At 36.4% G+C, this 24,684-nt stretch overlaps 1 protein-coding gene across 5 annotated transcripts; it reads right to left on the reverse strand.

Annotated features, from left to right (window-relative positions):
- Positions 1 to 8,072: 8,072 nt before the first annotated feature.
- Positions 8,073 to 20,405, reverse strand: LOC103697791 (thioredoxin-like 4, chloroplastic). Of its 5 annotated transcripts, XM_039118466.1 has the most exons (5): positions 19,599 to 20,403; positions 12,455 to 12,508; positions 11,659 to 11,709; positions 8,532 to 8,673; positions 8,073 to 8,450 (listed from the first exon to the last, which is right to left on the reverse strand). In XM_039118466.1, exons 1-4 carry the CDS (start codon positions 20,073 to 20,075, stop codon positions 8,563 to 8,565), a joined length of 693 nt encoding a protein of 230 aa, XP_038974394.1. In that variant the 5' UTR covers positions 20,076 to 20,403; the 3' UTR covers positions 8,073 to 8,450; positions 8,532 to 8,562. The 5 variants fall into 5 exon arrangements, 4 of the variants coding, with proteins under 4 accessions (XP_038974394.1, XP_008777942.1, XP_026657173.1 ...); XM_008779720.4 differs by lacking the exon at positions 11,659 to 11,709 and having other exon boundaries at positions 19,599 to 20,373; XR_005508057.1 differs by lacking the exons at positions 8,073 to 8,450; positions 8,532 to 8,673; positions 11,659 to 11,709 and adding exons at positions 8,727 to 9,008; positions 11,897 to 12,058 and having other exon boundaries at positions 19,599 to 20,401.
- Between the last annotated feature and the right edge of the window lie 4,279 nt (positions 20,406 to 24,684).

A 24,684-nucleotide genomic window follows, 5' to 3' on the forward strand; every position in this document is an offset into this window, starting at 1 on the left:
GGCTACCTAATTTTTTTGGATCCTACATGACCAAAAGTTGGAGCTTTACTTGTTGCTTGAAAGCTATAATGCATCTCTTACTATAAAATCATAAAAGAAAACGTGCTTCTTTACATTACCAAACAAAAATTATTAGATGACTAGAAAACTCTACATAGATAGTGACACCATCAAGTGCATGCATTCAACATTTTCTAACACTACGTGGCTGTTTAATCAAAATCATTCTCCCCATATCATGCTTCTTAATAGATATGACAATCTATCCTTTTTAATTAACTTTAATCATGCTCCTTTCTTTTTAGCAAGGGATGCACGCATATCATGAAAAATCTGTATGTTTATAGATATTGTGTCTTTCTCTAAAAAGTAAACTAAAATATAACACTCCACTGCATTCATTTCATACCAAAACACCATCTAAACAAGACAAAAGAACTGTTGTTCATTTAAAGCTGTTAAAATATTATCATGTTGAAATATTTGTAGTAGAAGAGAAAAATAAAACAAAAGAGAGAGAATGAGAAAAGTGATTTTATTTCTCTATTCTATCATATTCGGTACATTTCAGGAGTTATATATAATTATGTACAGACTTCATACAAAAAATAATATAGGCTAATATAGAATCACACTAACAATGAAAAATATTAGTGATTGATATAAGTTGCTATGTGATTCCTAAAATTATTCTAATAAGATCATGCTCATAAAAAAAATAATACTGACTAATATAAGATTACATTGATAAAAGAAAATAATATATGCTAATATAGGTTACTATGTAATTTCTAAAATTATTTTAGCAAAAGCTATTTGTCTATTACACTTATCATAAGACTAAAGATTGTTCAATCAACTGCATATGATAGATGCATTGTTACACAGACTACTTAAATATCAAACCGCCTCCCCTCCCCCAACACACGCATAAATAAATAAATAAATACATATATATATAAATAAATGCACATATTATATATATATATATATATATATATATATATATATATATATATATATATATATATATATATATGCGCGCTTACGTAGATCAAGCAATGCAGCATAAACAATTAGGCCAATATATTTGATCATCTTGTTCTTTTTTCTAAATGAATTTCTAATTAATAATGTTTAAATCCATATCTAAATAGAGTTACTAACTCGGGATTTATCATGTCGCTGAGGTTAAGATACTTCGATTCGAAAATATTGACCAAAGTCTGGAAAATTCTTGATCCAATCCGAGTCTTCCCATCTTCTGTGCGCATCGAGACAAACCGAGATCATTTTTATCCCAGCCTGGGCCAGACTTCTAGAAACAAACTGCTCCAGTGCCGTAGTCCTTTTTTTTCGTAGTCTTTCAAAAATAAGGAACAACAGAAGACGACTGTGGACTCACATGTGTGGGCACCAAATCCAAGCATGGGATTCAGCATCCATAGCATGAGGCAGAAAAGCAGCTGTGTCGGTATACCGTGTCCAAAGATGATACGCCGAATCCAAATAATTAAACCACCATCCGATAAACGGCATCCATCCCACGATCCAACTTCCTGAAGAAATCCAACAATACGCCATGGGCTTTGATCGCTAGATTGGCAGGATTTACTATTCCAGTCTATTTTGGCCCATTCGGCGGAGTCTCACCGCACCAAAGCGTAAAAACCTTAAAGCAATTCTCTCATCCGGCCAACTTCGTTCGACATTTCTTTGCACCACTCAATTCCATAGATTGGGTATCTTTGGACAAGGACTAGTCCTTGGATTTTGACGTCCAGTCGCCATCACACATGAGAGTTGGGTTTTGGAAGAGCAGTCATGCAATGAGAACCCGGCCTCACAAGGACTATTCTCATGAGAGAGGGAATTCAATTGGATGTCACACCTTCCTAAGTGCGTGCTTGAATTATTTGGAAGGGGGATCCAAAGTTAGGGGTGCCAATCTTAGGGATGGGGCCGGGGAGATTTTTTTTTTTTTTGGTTCCGGCATGGGGCCTGGGAGATTAAAGGTTTAACAGGACAAAGACTATGGATTCCATGATACAATATGTGGACACGTAGTAGCTTTTATTCCCTTCAGTATCTTGTCCTTTGTTTGGGCAGCCCTTGTTTGAGGGGTTGTCTATTTGGTCTAGGTGCTAGAGCCCTCCATTTGACTAAGGTTTGGATGTTTCAAGTGTCGTTTTGTCATCCTAGACTCCATGGTAGCCATGATAATAATTAAAAAAACAACAAAAGATTGAATATATAGAGTGATTTTTTGGATGTATGAATTAAAAGGCTGGTATCGGTTTTATGTGATGTGGGAATATTTATTTGATAAATAATTGCCTTCTTTGAATAACTTAATATTTTAGATCAAGCTTTTCTTGTGTGACTTTTTGTTTTTTTTGGCTCTCAATATATTGATGAACACACTTGCTTTTTTGGATATACTGCTTTTATTTTTTTGTCTTTTTCAAGGAACACCTGGTTGTAGATATAAAACAAGAATAGTGATGGCCATGCTGCCTGTCTCCAAAAACGCTAGATGATTAAAACAAATGAAGAACTGTGGCAGTATAGTTGTAAATGTTTTATGATTGGCAATCATCAGCTTTACCACCGAGTTAGGATCCTTTCAAGTTGGAGGGACTTGACGGTCCACTTTATGAACGCAGCCATTCATATGGTGCAGGACGGGCCATGATCCATCAAATTTTATATATTAAAAGGCACTGTGTTGTAGGCAGCATGAGATCAATATATCATAGATATGCAGATGGCTGTGACAGTGGAACCAGACTCCACCCATTGGTATCACATCATATGGTACAATGATTGGACTTGGATCAGCATTTGGTTGGGAAGTCCTTTGACTCTATCCCTACAAGCTTCGACTTGCATTAGTTGTCAAAAGGCCAATAATCCAACCTGCTAGTTGATCGTATGTATCATTTAAAAAAAAAAAAGGTGCTCAGTAACAGAAATCTCCATAAAATGGTTTGCACAGGTGAGGATAACTCAGCCATCTCATCACTAACGGTGAGAGAATTATGCCCCATTTGTGCAATTGTTTTGAGTCAGATCTGTGTTATTTTAGCATTTATAACATTTGTTCAAGCCAGACACCCATCTCTGGAAGAAAAAAAAAAAGAAAAAAAAGATAGATGTTGCAAAGATAGAATTCGGCTCGCTTGTACGTACTTTGGTCACACATATTACTATAATTTTTGACGGTTAACAGTAAACTTTTCTTTCTTTATGTTTTTTGAAGGGAGATGAAGACGCAGACCATTGTCCTAATACAAGCGTCACTTATGACAACTAAAACCATCCATACTCCATTTAATGCCATGGAGCTTGCATTAGACTGAAACCATGCTTGGCGTGCTCCATGTTTCACTATAGACAACTCCAAAGATCTTTTTTGAGAAGGCTGTCATTAACCTGCCTGTAGAATATACACCCACCCCAATCCACAATCAAAATGTGACAAAACTATCCAAGAACAGAACAAATAGACTCCCAGCAGACTGCCCCGGAATATTTGGTAACTTACGGAGCTATCCAATCCATAACACTATTAACCTATCTGTAGACGCACTTGGCTTCAAAAGAAGCCAAGGGTGAGATAATCCTCTAAATATCTCATAGCAAAGGATGAGCATTGCCGCTCATCCAACCTGATATCCATGAGATCATAATTTTAGAGTCCCCTTCCAAGATACTCCAAGCATACTGTTTGCCAAGTTAAATCCTCCCACAGTTGAATAGATGACATCCACCTGCAACTACAAAAGCCCATGCACTATTCCTGATCAGAAATTCAGCACTGAACCATTCTCCTTTATACGACCATCAAAGTTGATCTTCAAGAAGCCAGTGTTTTATGGGGCTCCCGGTGAAGGAAAGATCGTTAAGACTTTAGATTAAAGCTTGGATTGGACTGCATTGGGATGGATTGGGGCCGCCTGAACTTGGGCCAAACAACCGTTCAACAAAGTTTAACCACATTTTAGACCTTTCCAAGTTCAGAATCATTGCTCGCAACTGCTAGCTCTTGCAACAAGGTGCAAATGGATCAGAACTTTGATTTGAAGTTGAGAAATAAGGTGGCAAGGTTGCGATATAGGTCACATGAATTGGTTAATAGGATCATGGTTCAAGGGATGGTGATGAGCATACTGGCAATCCTTGATTTGGGCCATCAATAGAGTTCGGCAGAGGTGAAGCTGTTGGTGTGCCCAGGGAATGAAGGTGGGTCATAAGAAAAGCGTATGATGCATAACATTTAGCAGGGAAATCACCACAGGCTCCATTTATTAATTCCATGTATTATTTATTATTTTTAATTTTTCACTATTGCTTTTATTTCGCCCGCTGGGGTTTGATTTGAGCATTCAATGGCTAAATAAACCAACCTATGAGTGGCAAATTTGGCTATAGCCTAGAGGTTGCAACTCATGTTGGATGAGGTTTTGGTTCGAATCTTTCTAGTGTTGCTTTCTTAGTATCTGCTCCGTTGATTGTTTCAAAATTTTAATTTCTTTCCGGTCAACAATCTGCTATTTGTGATCAGTGATTGACCGATCAATAATTGTTGATGGATCGATTGCTATGCTTCAATGAGGACTCAAAATTCATCATGTAATCAACGAGGGCCATCATAACATTAATCTTGATTCAATTCTTAAGAACTTTCACATTTTGATTCCTAATTTGCCATCATTCATATATTTTTCATATGATCAAAGCATGGTTCTAAATGATCGTAATATGATTTAAAATCATTAAAGGCAAATTCATCCATTTAGAAGTTAAAAATTACAACTACAAAGATATTAATATTTGAAATTACAACCTATAACTGACTTAACAAAAACTAAAGGTATATGATTAAGAGGCTTAGAAGCCCAATCCAATGCAGAATATAAGCTATATCTTGTGTTTGGGTCTCACTATAAAGATTCTTGTTACCAAATAATTAGGCATGTTCATGGGCCAGGCCGGGCTCAAGCCGGGCATTGCCCAAAAACACAATATTAATAGACCCATGGCCATCCTAGCCCAACTTTTGGGCTATGTTTTACGCCTGAGCCCGGCTCTTACTCAACTTAGGCTTTGGGTCGGGCCTCAGGCTTTATAACCATTTTAATTTTTTAAAAAATACTAGAAAATACCAAAAATATCTTTTAAATATTCATAAAAATGCAAAATATAAATAATTAAATATCACCAGCAATCTACAATGTTTACTATCCTATTAAGTTCATATATCAACAACAATTATCGATTAAGTATACAAACAAATCAAATATAAACAAATAATGCAAAAATATAAAAAAATAGGATGGCCCAGGCTCGAGTTGAGCTTTAATCCTCAAGCTCTTTTATCCTCAGGCTGTCCTAGTAGGTCTAAACCCTTGGCCCGAGCCTGCCCAAAAGGCTTCAAGCTCAAGCAAGGCAGGCTAACCGGCCCATGATTAGGTCTCTTGACAATCTCTTCTAGCATTTACAAGGAGACTCTATGGTGGTTTCTTCCATGGATAACTTTCTTCATATGGGTACTTCCGACAACAACTACACTAAGGTAGTTATTTTCAACAATATCTCCTTTCTAACACTAATCTCTATACGAATTTCTTTGGTAGTTGTCTCATGTATACAAATTTTAAGGATAGTTTTCTCCGGAAAATACTTCTTAAGTACTTTACTAAATGTATCCCCTGTTTCAGACTTTAAGATGCCAAGTCTTGTAGATAGACCATCCGGACAAGTGATTGAATAATCAATGATCAAACAGTTAATTTGAATATTTTTTCAGTCACTAGTTACCATTTGACAAAATTAGAGTGCAAACAATAATTCTTAGTGATAATGCTCCCCCCTTTTATTGTGAAAAAACGGAAAAATGGACCATTGAACCACTCTGACTTTGGAATCCTACATTATATGCCTTTCATGGTGTGCTTAGAATTTGCATTTTATATTCCCTCATATCATTCATTACTTGACTCTCGCAACAAATCCCTGGATTGACCAAGGTTTTTCAATCCTCGCCCCTGCTTGAGTCTATCATCATCTTTTGATTCACGCCAACTTGGTTTTCACATGAAAGAATTTCACCATCCATCATGCCTTCGAACATTTCTAGCAACTTTGCCTTGGATAAATCTTCTTCATTGTTTCTATGGTTTGTCCAAAGTGTTATCAGAATCTCTCCCTTCAAATTTATATAGAATCAGAATTCTCATTAGCTTGGCTCTTTTGCTTTCATTGAGATCTATACCTGCTTTTGCTTCATGGAGTTCATTTCAGCACCGATCTTGAACAATCAAACTGCTGTCAAAAATTTTCATTTCCACTGACTTGTCAGATTGGACACAATTGCAGACTAACTTCATTGTTTCAATGAACCCCATAATGTCATAGGACTCCATGAAACCAATATCATGATCTCAAGATAGCAGATAAATTACTGCAGTGAAGTATCTAGAATAAGCAGTTCATCTCTCTTTTGCATTATGTTTCTTAAAAGTCAGTCATCTTCTTTTCCACAAATTGGTAGGTCATTTCTCTTCAAAAGTGTCCACATCCATACTTTTTGTGTCTTCTCTTCTATCTAATGTCACATTATTTCCCTTTCAACACATTACATGCTGGCCTATATGGTCAACTTCTTCATTTTACAACATATAATGCCTGTTACCAATCTAGCGAATTTTTCAAACAGTCCATAGCTTGTGATTTCATGCAATTTCTTTCACAGACATCCAAGTTCGATTATATTATCATGTCTCTAGCATTAAAACTTTATTACCAAATTCACCAACAGAACTGGTGAATCAGACTGCATCTCAAGCAATTAGGCTTTTCCCAGGACCTAGAACCTGGCAAGCATTTCCATACCTTAGTTGAGGTGCTACCTTCTGAGAAATTTTCCCTTCTTTTAGTAGATTGCACTTCCTTTTCTCACTCTTCTGTCAGTAAGGTGATAAGCTCTTGGCAAACAATCCAAAGTAAGCTTGAGAGCAGTATTAGAGATACATTGAATAGAAGCAGACCTCTTTTTTGTGACGAGCTTCTTTTATCTTTAAGTATATACATTAATAAAAGTTATGAGGTATGCGAACATATGCTTACATGCATAGCAACTTGCATACTTACCGAGTCGTAGCATTGTATATTAGTGATTGCATGACCTGAGATAGTGAATTCATTCAAACACTAACTCCTAATGTTTCAGTACCAATCAATGTTTTCATGATAGAATTAAGCATAATTTATAGAAGAAAGAAATAGAGAAAAAGGAACTAACTTAGATTGCACTTCGTAACTGTTATAAGATCTCTTTTCACAGGATTCTTTTTTTATGTCCTTGTTAGTATGGGTAAACCAAACCGCAATCATTAAAAACTCGTGGATGTGCTTAACATAAAATCCAAAGTGATAAATATGTAGAGTTACTGATGTGCAGATTAGTGTACATCAGAACTCAGAGAAGATATCTGAATGTCTAATTTAAAAAGCAAGTGAACTCTAATGTGTGAGAACACGCAAAATAGAAAGCAAATGAATTGGTAATATAAATAGCTTTTGCTGACCCCAAATAGTTGGCTAGAGGCTTGATGGCCAAGGTTATGACAAGTAACAGAAGACACAAGGCATGAGATACGACCTAATGTTGCAAGCTGGACATGGGCTCTTGTATTATTAGAACCAAATAATTAACTTGGATGTGTTATACCATCTATTTGGTAAACTTTCATATGATACATAAACTTAAGAGGTTACTGGAAGAAGTTCTTAGTCTGACTCCGTCAATTGATATTGAGCCTGATAAGCAACTGAAGGCAAGAAAGGGCCCAACCACACAGTTGGAAGCCTATTTGCCAGGAAAGAAAGCATACCTTATAGGTTACGGAAATTTTCCAATTGTACAACAAACACACACAAAAAAAAAAAGAGACACACATGCTTATAATCACCATATCTGGACTTGAGACAAAATAACGCCAAGACTCCTAAGATATCCTAGTTACTGCATCAAACATATTTAAATTTTCAGTATAGTCAAATTGCTAAGAATTAAGTCATAGTCCGAGTTTTTCTCACTGCACATACATATTTTCTTGTATTATTATCAATATGAGTAGACTTTATAATTTGTCATGTGCCAGAGAAACAGGTATAAGAATAACTAACAGGAGACAAACTTTTACAAGAACATAGAAGAACATGGTAATTAAAAAAAGAGAGCGGATCGGCTTACAGTTAAATAATTGAAGCCTGAAAGATTCTCTCTACTTGTATGAATCTTTAGCCTAGTAGGAAAAACTTCATAGTTCCAAACAATGAGATAAGAACCTCTCATGTACAGCTAAAGAGGCTTCAGGATAGCAAAACATTAAAGCTCAATAGCAAGTGTCCATTCAGGTAGGTCATCAAGAGGATTTGAGGATCTGTGGAAAATGCCATGTTTGCCAAACAGAAGAGTCAGTTTCTACATTCATGGGTCTTCAATCATATTACAAAATGCTCACCTGCACAGTATCGAAAAAGGAACTCCGTGATTTAGAGAGGAGATGTATATTTTTGAATGGCAGACACAATTCTCTCCTTATCTCTGGTTGGAAATGCTTCCAACAGGACCCCGTCTTTATAGAAGTGAAATAGTGGTACTGCCTGCATGGATGTATTCAGCAATATGGCCAATTAAAGAAAATAATTCAGCAAAATATGAAACTGGATCAGCTGTTGCTTCACTATAATTTTCTGTCAGATGATAATTAGGGAGAACATAGATGCATGCCACATCAATTTTCTGACCTGAATCCTATTAACCCAAAAATAACATGAGAACGGGATGATGAATACAGAAGGTGATGCGAAAGTTAGAGCATGAGCTCATAAGGCAACAAGGTATGTGAATAATCATGGGCTACATTGCCTCGGGTGCTCCGAGATATTCTGTTTTCTGATTTTATTGGGTGTATCCGTACTCGTCAGAATCGCCTGGCCTAGCAAAAAAAAGAAAAAAAATCATGGGCTAGATTCCAAGAATCCTACGTGGCACCTCCAAGCACTTTGAATCATATGCCAATAGGATTTTAAAAAGGACGAAGTTGTTTAAATGGCTTATTTGAAAGAACAAAGATGAAAAAGATAAATCAATATGTTTATTGTTATTGCAGGGGAAAAAAACAATGAAGACATAAGAGGATAAAGATCAAGAAGGAAGAGTCGAAGAACGAAAAAAAGAAAATGAGGGTAGGAGGGTGGTTAGAGAGTTTGCTTGTCAATGTTCCATTTACTAGTCCAGTGTCACAAGAAAAAAGAAACAGAAACCTCTTGATAGCCATATAAAGCAAATATCCCTATACATTAAATATCCTAGGTCCTAGCTATCCACAAGCCAGCTTGATTTCAAGTCAAAATTTAGCAAATGTGCTGACCTAGAGCTATGCTTAACTTGCTCGAGCACAACTCAATTAATCTCGAAATATGAATATGTGTGAAAAAAATATATATCTAGTGTATTATTTTATTATTATTTTATAGATACATATTCTTACAATTACCTATTATAAATTCACACAGTTGATATAGAACAAAATATATTTTAGCTATCAGTTTTAAGATATAATCGGGATAATTAACCCAAAGTGGACAAATGAAAGTCTTGAAAGACCTTGAGCTCTTACCAGATACCAGATCTCTTAAAAGAGCTTTGTGAGTAGCTTGATTTTGGATCGAACTTAAGTGAGCTAGTTTGAGCTTGGCTAAATTATAAAATGAACAAGCTTTAGCTAGACTAGCTCGCTTGAGCTTGGTTCGTATCTAACCCTAATCATAGCAAAGTGTAATTTAATAAGTATTAAAAAACTAAAATTAAAAATAATGTATTAAAATGTTAATTTAATAAGTATTATGGATCTGATATTCTTTTCTTTCAACTATTAAAATGATCCATAGTGTGGCTGCTAAAGGTAGAATAAGACCATTTGTCCTTCAAGTCATTTAGAGAACAAGGGGTTCAAGTCACCATACTAATAATGCATTGGTTTTGGCCATCTCCATATTGGCTAAGTCTATTCTTTCCTAGGACAAACATGAAGATATTTATGAGAAACCAATATGGAGAACTGAGTCCTTCATTATTCAATATGATAACAAATAAAATGAAAAAGACAAAAAAAAGAGAAAAAATATCTTATCATAGATAAATTTCATTGAACAAGCATCTTCCACTATGCAACAATGAAAACAATGAGTCCTCATCAAATGCAAATTTCAAAATAGAGGAAAGAAATCTATGTCGCCTATATAAGTTCTATCAAAATGACAAATTTCATTGTTCAACACGATAAATGGAGAACAAATAATGCAAGACCCTCAAAAAGAAAGGTAAATAAAAAATGCAAATACAATCAAAAATCAAAGGGTCAATTACATAAAAATTCCTCGAAGGTGCCACTATCAAAAAAATGGTTAACTCAATGGTGTAATTTTCATATTTCCCCGTCGTAACATCTGACAACAGTTTTTTTATCCCTCCACAAGCCACGAGTATTTGCATGTCATTTACTCAAAATAAATATTAATTTGAAAGTGGGCCCTACAAGAGCAGTTGTCTGCAGATGCAGGACAAAAATGGGGGTATTGGTCTATTTGGATGTTGAAAATGAAGATATCTGACATATTTGGATGACAATCTTGTCTATATCAGCTATGTCAAACTGGACAAAAATTTTAGAAAATGTCTTGCTGCCTTCTTCCAAGATTCTCCTCTCCCCATTCCTCTCTGCAGCCACTTGTCGGCAACACCCATGTGCTGCCCAAATGCACCATCGGAGCCAACAGTATAGGTGGTGCCAACCCCAAGCTGCCATCCTATCTAATTATGTGCAATCAACTAGTCATTAGTTTTCCTCATTTTCTGAATGTCCCAATCATTTATTAGGAATGTATTTATCTTTTAGCATCATGAGACCCATGACCTATTGTTATACATGATCCTCTTACTCCATGAAACAATTTCTCTTATTAGATTTGCTTCCACCCATCTATTGAAATTGCTTCCTCCTATCTCTTAACTTGAAAGTCATTAAGACTCCATAAACATTAATAGTGCTAGCCACAGTTCCCAAAAATATAAAATTCTTTTCAAGAGGGGGCCCACATAACATCAATTGAGATACTTTGTCCATTTTAATGGACAGATCCCAATCTTGGACCCCTAAATTACCAACTCCCAATAGAAATTTTAGCTATTTCATATGTCACTTCTCCATCAGCAACTACGACCACTGTGAAGGATCTTTTGGTGAAGCTAATTAAGACTCACTGCAATTTTCAAGCATCAATAAGGACATTATCATGGCACAAAACAACCAAATTCCGTCAAAGTATAAAACTGCCATAGCAGAAATTAGCATCTAAATGTTACAATTTAAACATTCAGAAAAATAGTGAATGATAGCAACGAGGTTAGGCTTTCCAAAGACCAGAAGAATTTCTAGCAAAAAACAATGTCATCATCACAAATAATCATGAGAAACCAGACAAAGAAATACAATTCTAGATCTGCAATAGATTTCATAAAGTTAAGGAACAATGGAAAAGGAAGGAAAGGGGAGGAGAGAGAGATTGCACAAATTGTCAGCATACAGCTGCTTCTGCTTTTCTCTGACATGCCAAGCACCCTCTTTCACCCTTCTCCTAAGATAGGATTGTTGTGTTTGAATAAGGCAAGGGTAAATGAATTTAAAGTAAAACTTAATCATTTAAGAACTTATATATGGTATACAGGTGCAGCTTAAGATAACTAACTGTTAGCTTAGTACAACATGACAGATCATGCAAGTCATAACTAAGCTACTTAGTTTCGTGGTAGAACACAATATACCTTTACATGCAATATCTGGATAAGGAGACCTGCCCCTTGGGCTCAAGGTGTTAGTTAAGCAGTGGAGTGACTACTTAGTTTCCTGCCAGATCCTCAATATATCTATCTGCTTTTCCTACCAGGGGCTGGGAGGGAGAGCCTTCCCTCTTTGACCAGGATTACCTATTCATGATAGAGTATATCTCTTGAGACCCTAATAATATAGATCCCCACAGATATAAAGGTTATCAGATCATGGAAAAGATCATGGATGATATCAGTTGTATATCCACTTCCTTTGTTACCAAGAATGCATATTCATGACAGAGGAAACTTTTAAGAAAACTAATAATAGAGATCCCACAAATATAATGGTTATCCAAATCAAATACCATGACAAGGCTCTGTCCTATATCAAAGTCCTGTAGTACAGAAGCACAAAAGAAACCTTTAAGATACAATCACAGGAATAATAATGTAAATAATATTCCTTGCTAAGTTACTGGCAATGGTTCAAAGCAACAGTCAGTATGGTCTATCAGTCAAATAAATAAGAATAACAAGGATCAAGAGAACTACCTTAATGCGTAGCTGTTCTGCAACCTCAGATTGCTCATCATATTCATCAATAACCTAAGATTTCATGAAACAGAGAAACTTGTAGTGAGATAAAGAATAACATGATACATATAATTCATTTAATATATCATGAGTCTTAGCCAGTTAATATTTAACAATCATGGGACATGAAAAGAATTTAAAACTCTATAAATTACTAATCCTGTTGCAAGAGAATTGGAACATCCCACTTTTATCCAACAATAACAAATTTGGGTAAAAGGAAGCTGTTATAGGAACAATTGTATAGCCCAGTATAAACAGAATTCATTGTCTAGTGAGTACTATATGTTTGCATATATTGGGTTTTCTTTCAATGATAATGCATTTGCATTTGCAATATCTTCTGCTCAAGTTCTTATTATGCATGCAAGTTCTGCATCTCTTACAAATTTTGCATCATTTGATCTAGAGGTTGAAATGGGAACAAGAACAAGAATTTAAAAACCATAAAAAATCTTGTCACGAGACACCCCAAGATGACAAATTATATGTTCTCGTATCTGTATAGCAAGTTGATATTCTGTCACCCCACTAAAGCCCATACTCAACAAGCAATAACAATGTGATCCCACACTGCTGCCCAAAGTTAGGGTGCTGTGCAGTATTTATTACATGGCAGAATGAGAATTCAAAGTTTAGTTTGAAGATTGAACAAATTGCAAGTACATAAATCTTTTCATGAGTTTACTTCATGTCAGAATTAAAGTAGTTAGGTATATAGGTTTCACAGCTAGGAGTGTACCAGTAATATCATAACATTAATATTGGCTACCTGCCTGTGCTGACTATCAGGAGAACCACAAGTTCAACTGCTACTGTGTAGAAACTGCTATTGGGCGTGTCATATCAAAAAAATATAAGTCAAAAATTGAAAACTGACCAACATAATTCCACAATGGATCAGCTAAATGGATCTGTCAATGGGTTGCAATCTAGCATAGAAAACAGAAAGATGAGCTTGATCAACATTATACTAGAGAAGGAATGTAGTTGCCCAAGATGTTTATGCAATAAAATTCAACTTCAGCAACCCATGAAACTGTAAATTAATATAAAGTAGAATGACCATGTTGCAGAGATTTAGTGATGGAAAACAAGGAGTGACCAGTAGGATTACTAAATGTAGTGATTCCTTGATGCACTATAGTTGAAAAACATGTTCAGGAAGCTCAGTTGAGCCAAAATCTATTTCTTCTGAGAAGACTTAAAAGCAAGTTTCGCTAAGTATATAATGAATTACGAGGAATTAAAATCCAAACTTTGGAGGGTCAACTTTTCAATTTTTAACTGTAGTGGTATTTCTCAAAGCTTATGGTCTCATGAATTTTATGATACATAAACAGTATTAAAAGATAAAAGTCCATAAAAAAGTCTCAAAAATTACTCACTAGAACATGTCAGCTAAAATAATACTTAAAAGTTAAAAGCATTTAGTGCTTCAACAGGATGATTCTTTTTCAAATGTACTGCATATATACACACTATGCATTTTTCTGTGCAAATCCTATATTCTTCCCCAAAGGCCAGCAATGGTATGTGATTACAAATCTTCTTCTTCTTTTGCTAACATGACTTACTTTTTCTCTACAGCACCTCTTTGATTTATCTCTGAGAAACTGAAGTTTAAACACCAAATTTGCAGTTTTAATACCATCCACCTTAACTGACTTCCACTAAGTTTGGACTAAAGCATCAAATCCTTCATAATTAAACAAGATGTTCTCGAATCTTAAAGGAGGACCAAACAAGGAAGATAAACCAAAGTCTAGACTGAACTCCACCAAGTTCAGACAAAAGCATCAAATCCTTCATATTAAAATCTGATGTTCCCAAATCTGAAAGGATGATTAGATGAGGAAGATCGACCAAATCTAGAAAAGGAACATGATGGGAAGTAGTAACAGAAAGAGACCTGCAGAAAGCCATAGGAAAATTATCCTTCCAATCCATTGAAATAAGAAATCAGTCTAGTTGAGTAAAACAAGGATCCTCCAACTTGTTAGACCAGGCATATTTTCTGCCCTCTACAGGTACATCAATGTGGCCCAAATTTCTGATAAAATCATTACATGTTAACATAGCTGAGGTGCTATAGGATCCCTCTCATGCGAAAACCATGTCAAGTTAAAATCACCTGTTAGAACCCAAGGCAAATGGAGCCTAGGACAGATGGGAGTTTTAGTCAAGAATTTGCTTTGGAGTCTTCAGACATTTGGTTCATAAACCCTATTTAGAATCCATCTAAAACCATCCAATTTGGATGTTAGTTCTATGATTAAACTATACTTCCCCTTAAAGAAACATATTCATTCATAATCATCCTCCCTACAACAGACTAAAATCCCACCTGAAGAACCTGTGCAGGTAAATCTGCCCATTGGTCAAAGTAATTGCCACATGAAGATCTTATCACCCTCAGAACAACATTCTCCAGTTTAGTCTCTTGGCAGCCTGCTATTGTGCACCTTGGGTCTTTGATACCATTCTTAACAACCATTCCCTTAGCAGCTCTCCATAAACCAACAACATTCCAGGGCAGGATAGCCATTAAGCCAAAAGAAAATAACAACATCTACAACCATCAGCAAGACACAATGCTCCATCCATAACCACCAATCCAACCCAAAAACAGAACATCACAGAGCAAATGTAACAATATACTAGACCATTCCTCATACAAAACCCAATATCAAATACTCCTTTATATACCATAGGGGAAAGCAAAAATCATTCACATATACATTGCCAATACCGAATACCAGGAACATATGATCTCAAAAAAAGGGGAGGGGGGGGGGGGATCCAAAAACCTGCACAAAAAGGGACATTGGTAATAGTGAATGCTTTCTGATCCTTATCTATATCGGAACATCAAGAGGCCATAATATTATATCAGGTTACAAGTTATTACTGATTTATCCTCATGCCAGCCTGTATGAATACCCTTTTAATAAAGTCTTTCCACTATTTTATGATTATTTGATAAAACCCCCTTTAAAGCCGTTCGACTTTCTATAATCCTTTTATATCTTTTTTGCTTAGGTTAAATAAACCGCAAACTAAGGCCTTCTTTGATATCACCTTTTTTTCCCGTTTTTCATTTTAAAAGTAAAAACATGAAATCCAATGCAAGAAAGATGTTTGATCCCTCATTTTTATTTTTTTAACTCTTAAAAGCAAATTTTATAATTTATAGAAAAGTGAAAGTGAAAATTTTTACTTCCATTTTTTCTTAAAATAACTTTTTAGGCCATAAAACCAACTTCTCCTCCTTGACACGAATCACCTCTTATCTCTCCCAAAAATGGCACCTCCATTGCCACATCATGATAGCTCCTCCAATTCTCGTATGTTCCCAGCTAGTGCTAGAAATATTCTTCAATGATACGATGACTTTTTTCCTCCTTTTTTATGTGAGGATCTGTGCGAGAATACGTTTAGTCCCACATTGGCAATGAATTAGGTAGATCTTGGATACTTGTAGAGGGCCAAGAAACCCAAATAGCACCTTTTAGGTCACCTTTTTGGGTGAGGTCCTCGGTTGTTACAAAGGGTATCAGAATGGACCTGATACATGACCCATATGGACTTAGAAACTACAGCACGAGCCTATTTGGGTTAACCATGAGCTAATCATGGTGTTTGTGATTGGATTTGTGGTACTTACGATTGGATTTGAGCCAAGTCTTAAACAAAAAAGTACGTAAGGACCCGTGCAGGTGTGTGTTTGGTCCAGCATTGGCTATGCACTAGGTAGATGTTCAATACTTATATGGGGTCAAGGAATCTAAATAGTACCATCCAACTATCTTTTTTGAGTAAGATCCTGAGTTGTTACAAATAATATCAGACTGAACCCGGTCTATAGCTAAATAGATTAGGAGATACTACAGCATGTGCCTATTTGGGCTAACATAGGCTGATTGTGGTATTTGTTTCTAGCACTTGTGAATGGATTTGAATGAATTTTTGGATCCTTAGATAGCGAGGATACAAAGTCTTAAACTAGGGAGGGGCGACTATATAAGTGTGCATTTAGTCCCATATCAGCTATGCATTGGGTAGATCTTGGATAATTATACAGGGTTAAGAAACTCAGATAATACCTTCCAACTAGCCTTTTTAGGTAAGGTCATGAGTTATTGCAAATGATACTAAAGCAGATCAAACCCATGAACAATGTGCTAGATGATATTGTAGCACAGGGCCCATTTGGGTTGACCACAAGCTAATCACGATACATATGATTATATTTGTAGTAATTGTGAATGGAATTTAATAGATTTGGATCTTTAGCTTAGAAAGGATGCCAAAGTTTAAACAAGGGGAGCATGTGAGAACCTATGCAAGTGTGCGTTTAGTCCCACATCAACTATACACTAGATAAATCTTAAGTACTTATACAAGGCCAAGAAATTGAAATAATACCTTTCGGCTTGTCTTTTTAGGTGAGGTCTTGGGTTGTTACAAATGATATTAGATTGAACCCGACCTATAGCCCATGGAAACTAGAAAAAACTACAGCATGGACCCATTTAGGCTAACCACAGGCTGATCATAATTTTTTTGATTGGATTTATGGTACTTGTGATTAGATTTGAGCGAAAGCTTAAATAGAAAGATTATGTGAGGATCCATGAAAGCATATATTTAGTTCTACATCGGCTATTATTAGGTAGATCTTGGGTACTTATATAGAGCGAAGGAACACAAATAATACCTTCTAGCAAGCATTTTTAGGTGAGGTCCTGGGTTGTTACATCTTAACTTCCCCCTTTGTCGTCCAATAACCCAGCTACATTGAAAAATTGATGCAAAGCACGCCCAGCATCCCCTCCCCAGCCCCTCCTCTATTGTGGCCCTTTGTTACTCCCTCCGACATTGCTCCAGCTCCCTATTTGATAATATCTTCCTAAAGCACAACACTTCAGCGAGCCACCACCAACTTCCCTTTGCATCCTCCTACAGCTTTGAAGATGTTGGTGTAGGATATAAGGCCATCGACAATAGAGGGAGGAGGTGCTGCTGAAGAAGGCATAGTCAAAAAGGAAATGGGAGTCGGCATATAGGATGAGGAGGGGGTAGATGTTGATGACCCATTGTCCTTGAGAAAGTGGATGATGCGGAGCATGAGGTTGTAGATGTCAGAGCAGAAGTCGCCCCAAAGGGGAGGCCAGTGGGGCTCTAGTATATGTCAACATTCAATAAGATGGTCACCTTCACCTACTCGCCGAGGCCGGCCATGATGAGCACTACTTGGATGTTCTCAAGTGTTGGAAAGATAATCTGTTGGAATATGCCTTCGCCAGTCTTAAGGAAAGGTTCATTACTAACTACAACATGCTTGTGGGAACAAATCATTCCTAAGTCCATATAACCTTATATTATTTGAAACGTTTCTTTTATCTTGTGAGAGATCATTCTCTAAGTTATTCTTTATTCTAGATTCATTTGATGATTTATGAATTTTACTATTATTCATGATGTTCAAGTCCTCTTAATTTTGTGTTAGAATTGAAGAGTCTAGTTCAATCACCCATCATCTAGTACCTTACAGGTTTGGTATGATATGATCGGCACAGTACAGTACCCATTCCATACCAAAACAATTCTTTAACCATGTTTCTCAATTTTTATCTCAGTACACCTCAATACAGATCAGTAGATCACAATGCGGAAAGGTACATAACTCGGTTCGCCTCAATATAGGGTGAGACACCTTTGTACAGATCATGTACTAATCTGAACTTGAGTTTGTATCGGTTTCCTTTTGATACAGTACGAGGTGGTACAGCAGACCATGAGCTTATTATTTCCATCTATTTAGTCAATCATTCACTATTGGTTAATACATAATGGCAGTTGGTGATTGTACTAGACTCTCCTACATCAGAAAGGATCTAAATGCTTTATTTGTAACTTATTCAAAAATGCTCATGATGTACATATCAATAATCCTATCTATTGTTGGTGGTGGAGTATATTCGTAGCCTTGAAAGATTTTGTAGCAATAGCAACAGATGAGGAGATAAGGAGCTTGGTCTCATCTATCATGCGCTTTTGGATCTAGTGATAGTCATGAGAAAACGCCACAAAGGGATCTTACTTTGGTTACCAAACATTTTTTTTTTAATTTATTGTGAAAAATAAAAAAACAACAATGATTACCAAACAGGTTTCTATTATCAGAAACTCAGAAAAAAAGGAAAAATAGAATTCTTGTTTTTAATTTTTTTAAAAAAGAAAAGTGATCATGATGCCAAGTGCAGGCTAAAGGTCCCATAATTCCATTTTGTGTTTTTGGCAAAAGAATAGAAGTCTAGTTCACTCGACTATATCCATCATCAGCACATCATTTATAGTTCCAATGACAGCGGAACACTAAATATAATAAACTTCGAATTTTGTGCACTTATTTTCTAGTTACTACCTTCTTTCTTCAACCTTGTCCCTTTCCCACATTATCCTTGCAGTTAGCTCATCTTCACATCACCAACTCTCTGGTAAGTTTATTACTCCACATCCTGTCATTTGCCTATGAACCTCAAATCCAACAATCCACACGATCCACCGAATTGTTCTGAATTTATAGCTCGAAGAACTTGTACTTTTCTTAATCCCTCTTCAGCAGTACTTTGCAAGTTACACTAAGTTGCCCCTCCTCACGAAGTTCTCTTTGTCCTTTTGCCAAACATCCCATCTACTTCCTCCAAGTTAGCTCTTTCTTTTATTTCTTGGATAAAGATTGCCATCATGTGCAAAATTACTCAGCATAAGACTATGCTTACTGAAATCTAAATGAAAAGAATCAAGACAGGAAGCAAATCCACCTTATATGACACTATTAAAACAACAAAAGAAGGCCTATACCATATCAAGAGATTCCAAACCATGCTTCCAGGCACTTGTACAATTCCACAAGTCTAAGCATAACTAATTGAGGCGTTTTTAGTCCTAATGGTAAAAACATCATATTCCTTTTCAGATATTAAGGTACAGGAAGAACTACAACTGCAAAATTACAATTGTCAACTTCCCTATATGAAAGAAATATAAACAACATCACAAGATCAATATATTAAGAAAAGGGAGCAGCACTCACATTATGCTTTAAGAAGACTACATCACCTTCTTGATCACCAGAACCTTTGCATAATTTTGCGAAGCCTTGTTCTATGTACTTGCAGCTGCCGCAAGATGTGCGATAGAAATCCACCACAACGAGCGAACCGGTCTCTTTTGCCTTGTCCAGTATCCTCCGGAATTCTTCCTCGGTCTTGAATTCTCTGACACAATCAACTGGACAGAGCTCGGCATCGTCTTCATCATTATCAAGTACTTCTCCCGGAGCTCCATTCAATGCTTGGCTGTTTTGGATGGCATTAAGGTGGCAATTAGTCTTGTTTCCCCTCTCCTCTAGTTTCAGATGTTTCAAGATGGGAAAGAATCTGGTATGGAATGGGAATCCTGAATACGAGAAGCTGGATAACATAGGAGGAGAACCAGAGTTTTGTAGTCCAAAAGGAAGTGGCAGAGCATTGGGAAGTGAGTTCGGATGGAGGGAACAACAGGTAATCATGGCCGTTGTAGCATTTAGTTACTGCAACATTGGAGCTTGGTATCTGTAGAAGGATTTATATGGGTCTTCCAATCCTATATGCTCTGTTAACTCCAAACTATTAGCATATGGAAAGAGCGAGGAAAAAACGAGTGAAACGAGTAGAGGTGCAGGTCATCAGTTGATCATATAGACGAGGAGAGTAAGTTGATGAATACCGCTCTGGGTTGATGGCTTTTCTCAGAGAACACTCTAGGTTGATCGTAGAGTTCCGGATATCGGATGAGGAGAAATATCTCATTTGGGAGGAAAGTCGCCAACAAATGGCAAAACTTTTGTGGCTGTGATGCATGCCACGCGCGATGCGAGCATGGGGTGGGGCTCAGCTGTTCCCGCAAACAGGAAACAAGCCAGGCTACAAATTTGGAAAGACACTTGGTTGTCATCCCTGGATTCCATAAGATTAAAACAGTCCGTAAGACCAAAAATGAGAGAGAGCGAGAGAGATGGAAAGGAAAAACCCGTCAACTTTTCCCAATCTCTTCTCCTTCCATGGGTCCACACCTCAACTACCCCATACCTTCTCATCCCTGAATTGCACCATCTTGGTTGCAGGAGAAAACAATCCGTAAGATGAGAGAGAGAGAGAGAGAGAGAGAGAGAGAGAGAGAGAGTAAGGAAAGGAAAGTCCACACGTCAACTACCCTATTCTTTCTCTCCAGGAATGATCCAGGTATTTTTGGCCCTATAATATGGCACAAAGTTAACAAATACCAAATAATAAAAAAATTAAAATTTGTTAAAAATAAAAAATGCATAAAAGCTTAGTTACTCTGGTTGCAAATGAGGTTCATTCATATAATAAAAACCATCTATGGCCGAATTTGTACTGAACATTTTAGTAATTTTCTTTTCTATATGCACAGGCCAAGTTAAATTGAATAAGTGATTGCTATTTCATACAAACAATGCATTAAAAATCCAAAATCTAATTATTCATTATAAGATAACTTCTTCCATAAAAATCTTAATTATACAATATGCCAATTGGAGTAGTTCCGATTATACACATTGAACATTCTATAGATGTGTTTCTTGTGAATTGCAGACTATATTAATTATTCTATATCTTTCAAATTTGTCAAGTTCCTTCAAATTGTAAGCTAGTGTAAGTAAATCTAGGATAATAGTTGTCATAGAAAATTATAGAATACCTTCTCAACTTAGGATCTGTCTCAAAGATACCCTCCTGACTTTAAAAAATTTCAAATGGTCTCTTCAAATTTCAAAATTATTTCAAAGTAGCCCTCTAGCTTCTGACCATGTTAGCATGTCATTTCAAATGATGAAAATACCCTCTTCCTCTTTTTGCCTATATGAATGTCTTTTTGAGTACCCTCCCCATATTCGGACTATTCTCTTCGAATCCCTGCTCCTATCCTCCATCCTCCGCACAATTTTTCAGCAACCACTGACATTTCGATCCTCTGCTCGAGTTCGATCGCCCCTCTAATCTTGCGCATCATCGAAGCAAGCATCCGCATAGCTGAAAAGACTCCATCGGACCGTGAAAGGAGCTTCACCTTCTTCGACCAGTAATGATTTTTTTCTCGAAATTTGTCCTTGCAAACATTTGATATAGTTACATTATGTGCTATAATATCTGTTTTGAGGTCGAAATTTGTTTGGTCTCTATTTTTCCTTAAAAATCCTAGAGTTATAATTCATTGTGCATATGGTTATTTGTTGCATATCCTCCTATGACAAGTTCATAGTTTAAGCTTGTTTAAATACATTGTTCACTGGTATGTGGTGCATTGGAGTTCCTCTTGTGATACATATGGTCTAATGATTGGTGTCTTACTATTCTTAAAAGATTTTTTTTTTGATTATGTACTTACGTGTGGCGGTCCTTTTTCTATGATTGAATGCCCAATTCATTATTTCATGCTAAACTATGATTTGTATATCTCATTCCCTTCTCTATGTTTTGTATACCCATGTGTTGTGGTCCCCTTTGACTTTGTGCATGTGTGTTCTTAAAGATTTTTTATATTAAACTATGTACATTTTACTGTAGCCACTTTAATCAAAAAGCCACTATATTATTTTATGCTAAACAATGTGGGGTCGAGTAGAAAGCCACAATGTGCATTCCACTGTTGTAGTTTTTTATGCTAAACTAACTAACGAAAGGTTAGTTGACTTGAATACTATTTTAGTTGTTTATCCCTGAAACAGGAGTTAAAGCACACATTCAATACTAAAACAAAAGTTAGTTGTTTATCCAATGACTTGTACATTGTTCATATTCCATTGTGGCCACTGCCATCCTTTCTAATTAACAATGGCTGCTCATAGTTAGAGCAAAAGAAAATTAGTAATGGCTGCTCATGGTTCTCCTTATTAGGAAGTATGGAATCTCATTTTGAGAATATGCCTTGAAAGAGAGATCAATTGAGACTATAATGTAAGTTTCTTTATGTTTATGTTTCATCCATTGCTGCATTATTTCTTCTTTTTAATGTGTTTATAGTCATTGTAGAGCTAGTATCTCTCCATGTAAGGTCTTTATTTTTCAATGCTTGGGATTGCTTGTTGATGTCTAATACCATGTGAGTGGTACATGACCATTTAATATCCTTTGCCTACTGTAAGATAATATTTTCATGTTGAATGTGTTTGTTGTAATAGCGTCGTGAGAAGTCTTTGCTAATACGGGTTTCATGTGTCTATTCTTATAAGGATGGGCAGTGATCTATTAACTATAAAGATCTATTATGATGGATCCATCAAGCTTGTCATCCACATATACTATAGCCAGGGATATATGAGCTACTTCGATAATTGCAACTCGAATAGGATGAGTATTACAGATCTTGAAGAGATGATAGACTAGTTGGGGTACAAGAATTGTAACCATTTTTATAACCTCATACTAAAACACAACTTCATGAGTAGCTTGAAGAAGCTTTGTCGTGATAAGGACATATTGGATATATTGGAGGTAGTGAGAAGGTAGGATGTAGTGCAAATCTATGTAGAGCACAAGATGGATGAAGTGGATGTGAGCCACCAAGATGTTCCCTTGCTTCCATCCCATTAGCCTTCATAGGTGGCTACTACTTTTAGTGGTATGAAGGCAACTGGTGGAGATATACCTCACCAAGGGGGCAATAAGGTTGAGATATTAGGGTATACAACCACCAGTAAGGAAGTAACCGAGCCAAGCTAGAGCAGGAAGACTAGAATTAAAAGACTAGGTGTCAAAAGAGTTGGTGAGAAGAAATCAGCTATAAGGAAAGGAGAAAGGTGGTGATGATAAGGGGAAGGGAGTTGCAGCTACTACTGAGGAGGAGATAGCACATGGAAAGAAGAAGAAGAAGCGAGGAGGTGCAGCCACTACTAAGCATAGAGATGGTAGTGGCACTAGTATAACTCTAATATTTCTCTTAGTGAGCTAAGAGAGTTAGATAAAGAGGATGACGATGATTTATTTGATGAGTATGCAAATAAGGATCTTATCAATGAGTAGATAAGAGCTTAGGCTAAGCATTCCAAGCTCAACATAGATGCAAATGATCTTGCAGAAGTATACGCATTGAGGAGAGAAGTGGAGTCTAGTGGAAGCTATGAGCCTAGGACCTTGGTTGGTGATAGTGAGTCAAAAAGTGGGATTTAGACTACACGTTATTCTGAATTCAATAAAATTTTTAATTTGAAGAAATCAATCAAGCTTATGGTTGGCATGAAGTTCAGCTCTATAGCTATGTTCAGGAAGGTAATAAGGCTTTATTGAATTCAGGAGCAATTTGACTTCATATATAAGAAGAAGGAGAGAAGCATGATGATGGCTATATGCAAGAAGGATGATATGTGGAGGATGTATGGTTTTCCATTGCAGAGGGAGGACACCTACCAAACTAAGACCTTCAAACCAATTCATAAGTATGGAAGGCATTTTGAAAACCATAATGTGATATCTACCTTTATTGCAGATAAATACCTCGAGGAGATAAGGGCTATGCAAAGTGGAGTCTTAAAGGCTTCAAGGAGTAGGTAAGAAGAGATGTGAAGATTTTTGTGTTTTCGTTTCTAAATTCCTATGCTATAGAGCTAAGGTAAGAGTATTGCAGATCATTCAAGGGAGCCACAGGTAGTAGTATGCTCACCTATGGGAGTATTATGAGATCATTAGGAAGATAAATCTTGGAAGGACCATGTTGTTAGATATAAGGAGGCCAGAAAAGGCCAACCAGCTCATTTTTAGGAGGTTGTATTGCTGTCTTGTTGTATGCTAGATGAAGTTTGTAAGAGGGTACATATCCATGATTGGACTAGATGGATGACACCATGTTCTCTATTGCATAGATCGTGGTTGAGACAAAGACCAAGGATAGCTGGACTTGGTTTCTGACATGCCTGTTAGGAGGTATTAGTCCTATTAAAGAATATGAATAGACTTTTATATCTGACAAACAAAAAGTAAGTATTGGTTGTTCAATAGTACTATGTTCTAGTATAATGTCTTAATGGCACGTAACTTTGTATTAACTTGTTCACTTATTCAATACTTGCATAAGGTCTATTTGAAATATTTCTATCTATTATTCTAGGTGCTGATTATAGA

Source organism: Phoenix dactylifera, unplaced genomic scaffold (genome assembly GCF_009389715.1).
Source record: "Phoenix dactylifera cultivar Barhee BC4 unplaced genomic scaffold, palm_55x_up_171113_PBpolish2nd_filt_p 000353F, whole genome shotgun sequence".
In the NCBI taxonomy this organism is placed as follows: domain Eukaryota; kingdom Viridiplantae; phylum Streptophyta; class Magnoliopsida; order Arecales; family Arecaceae; genus Phoenix; species Phoenix dactylifera.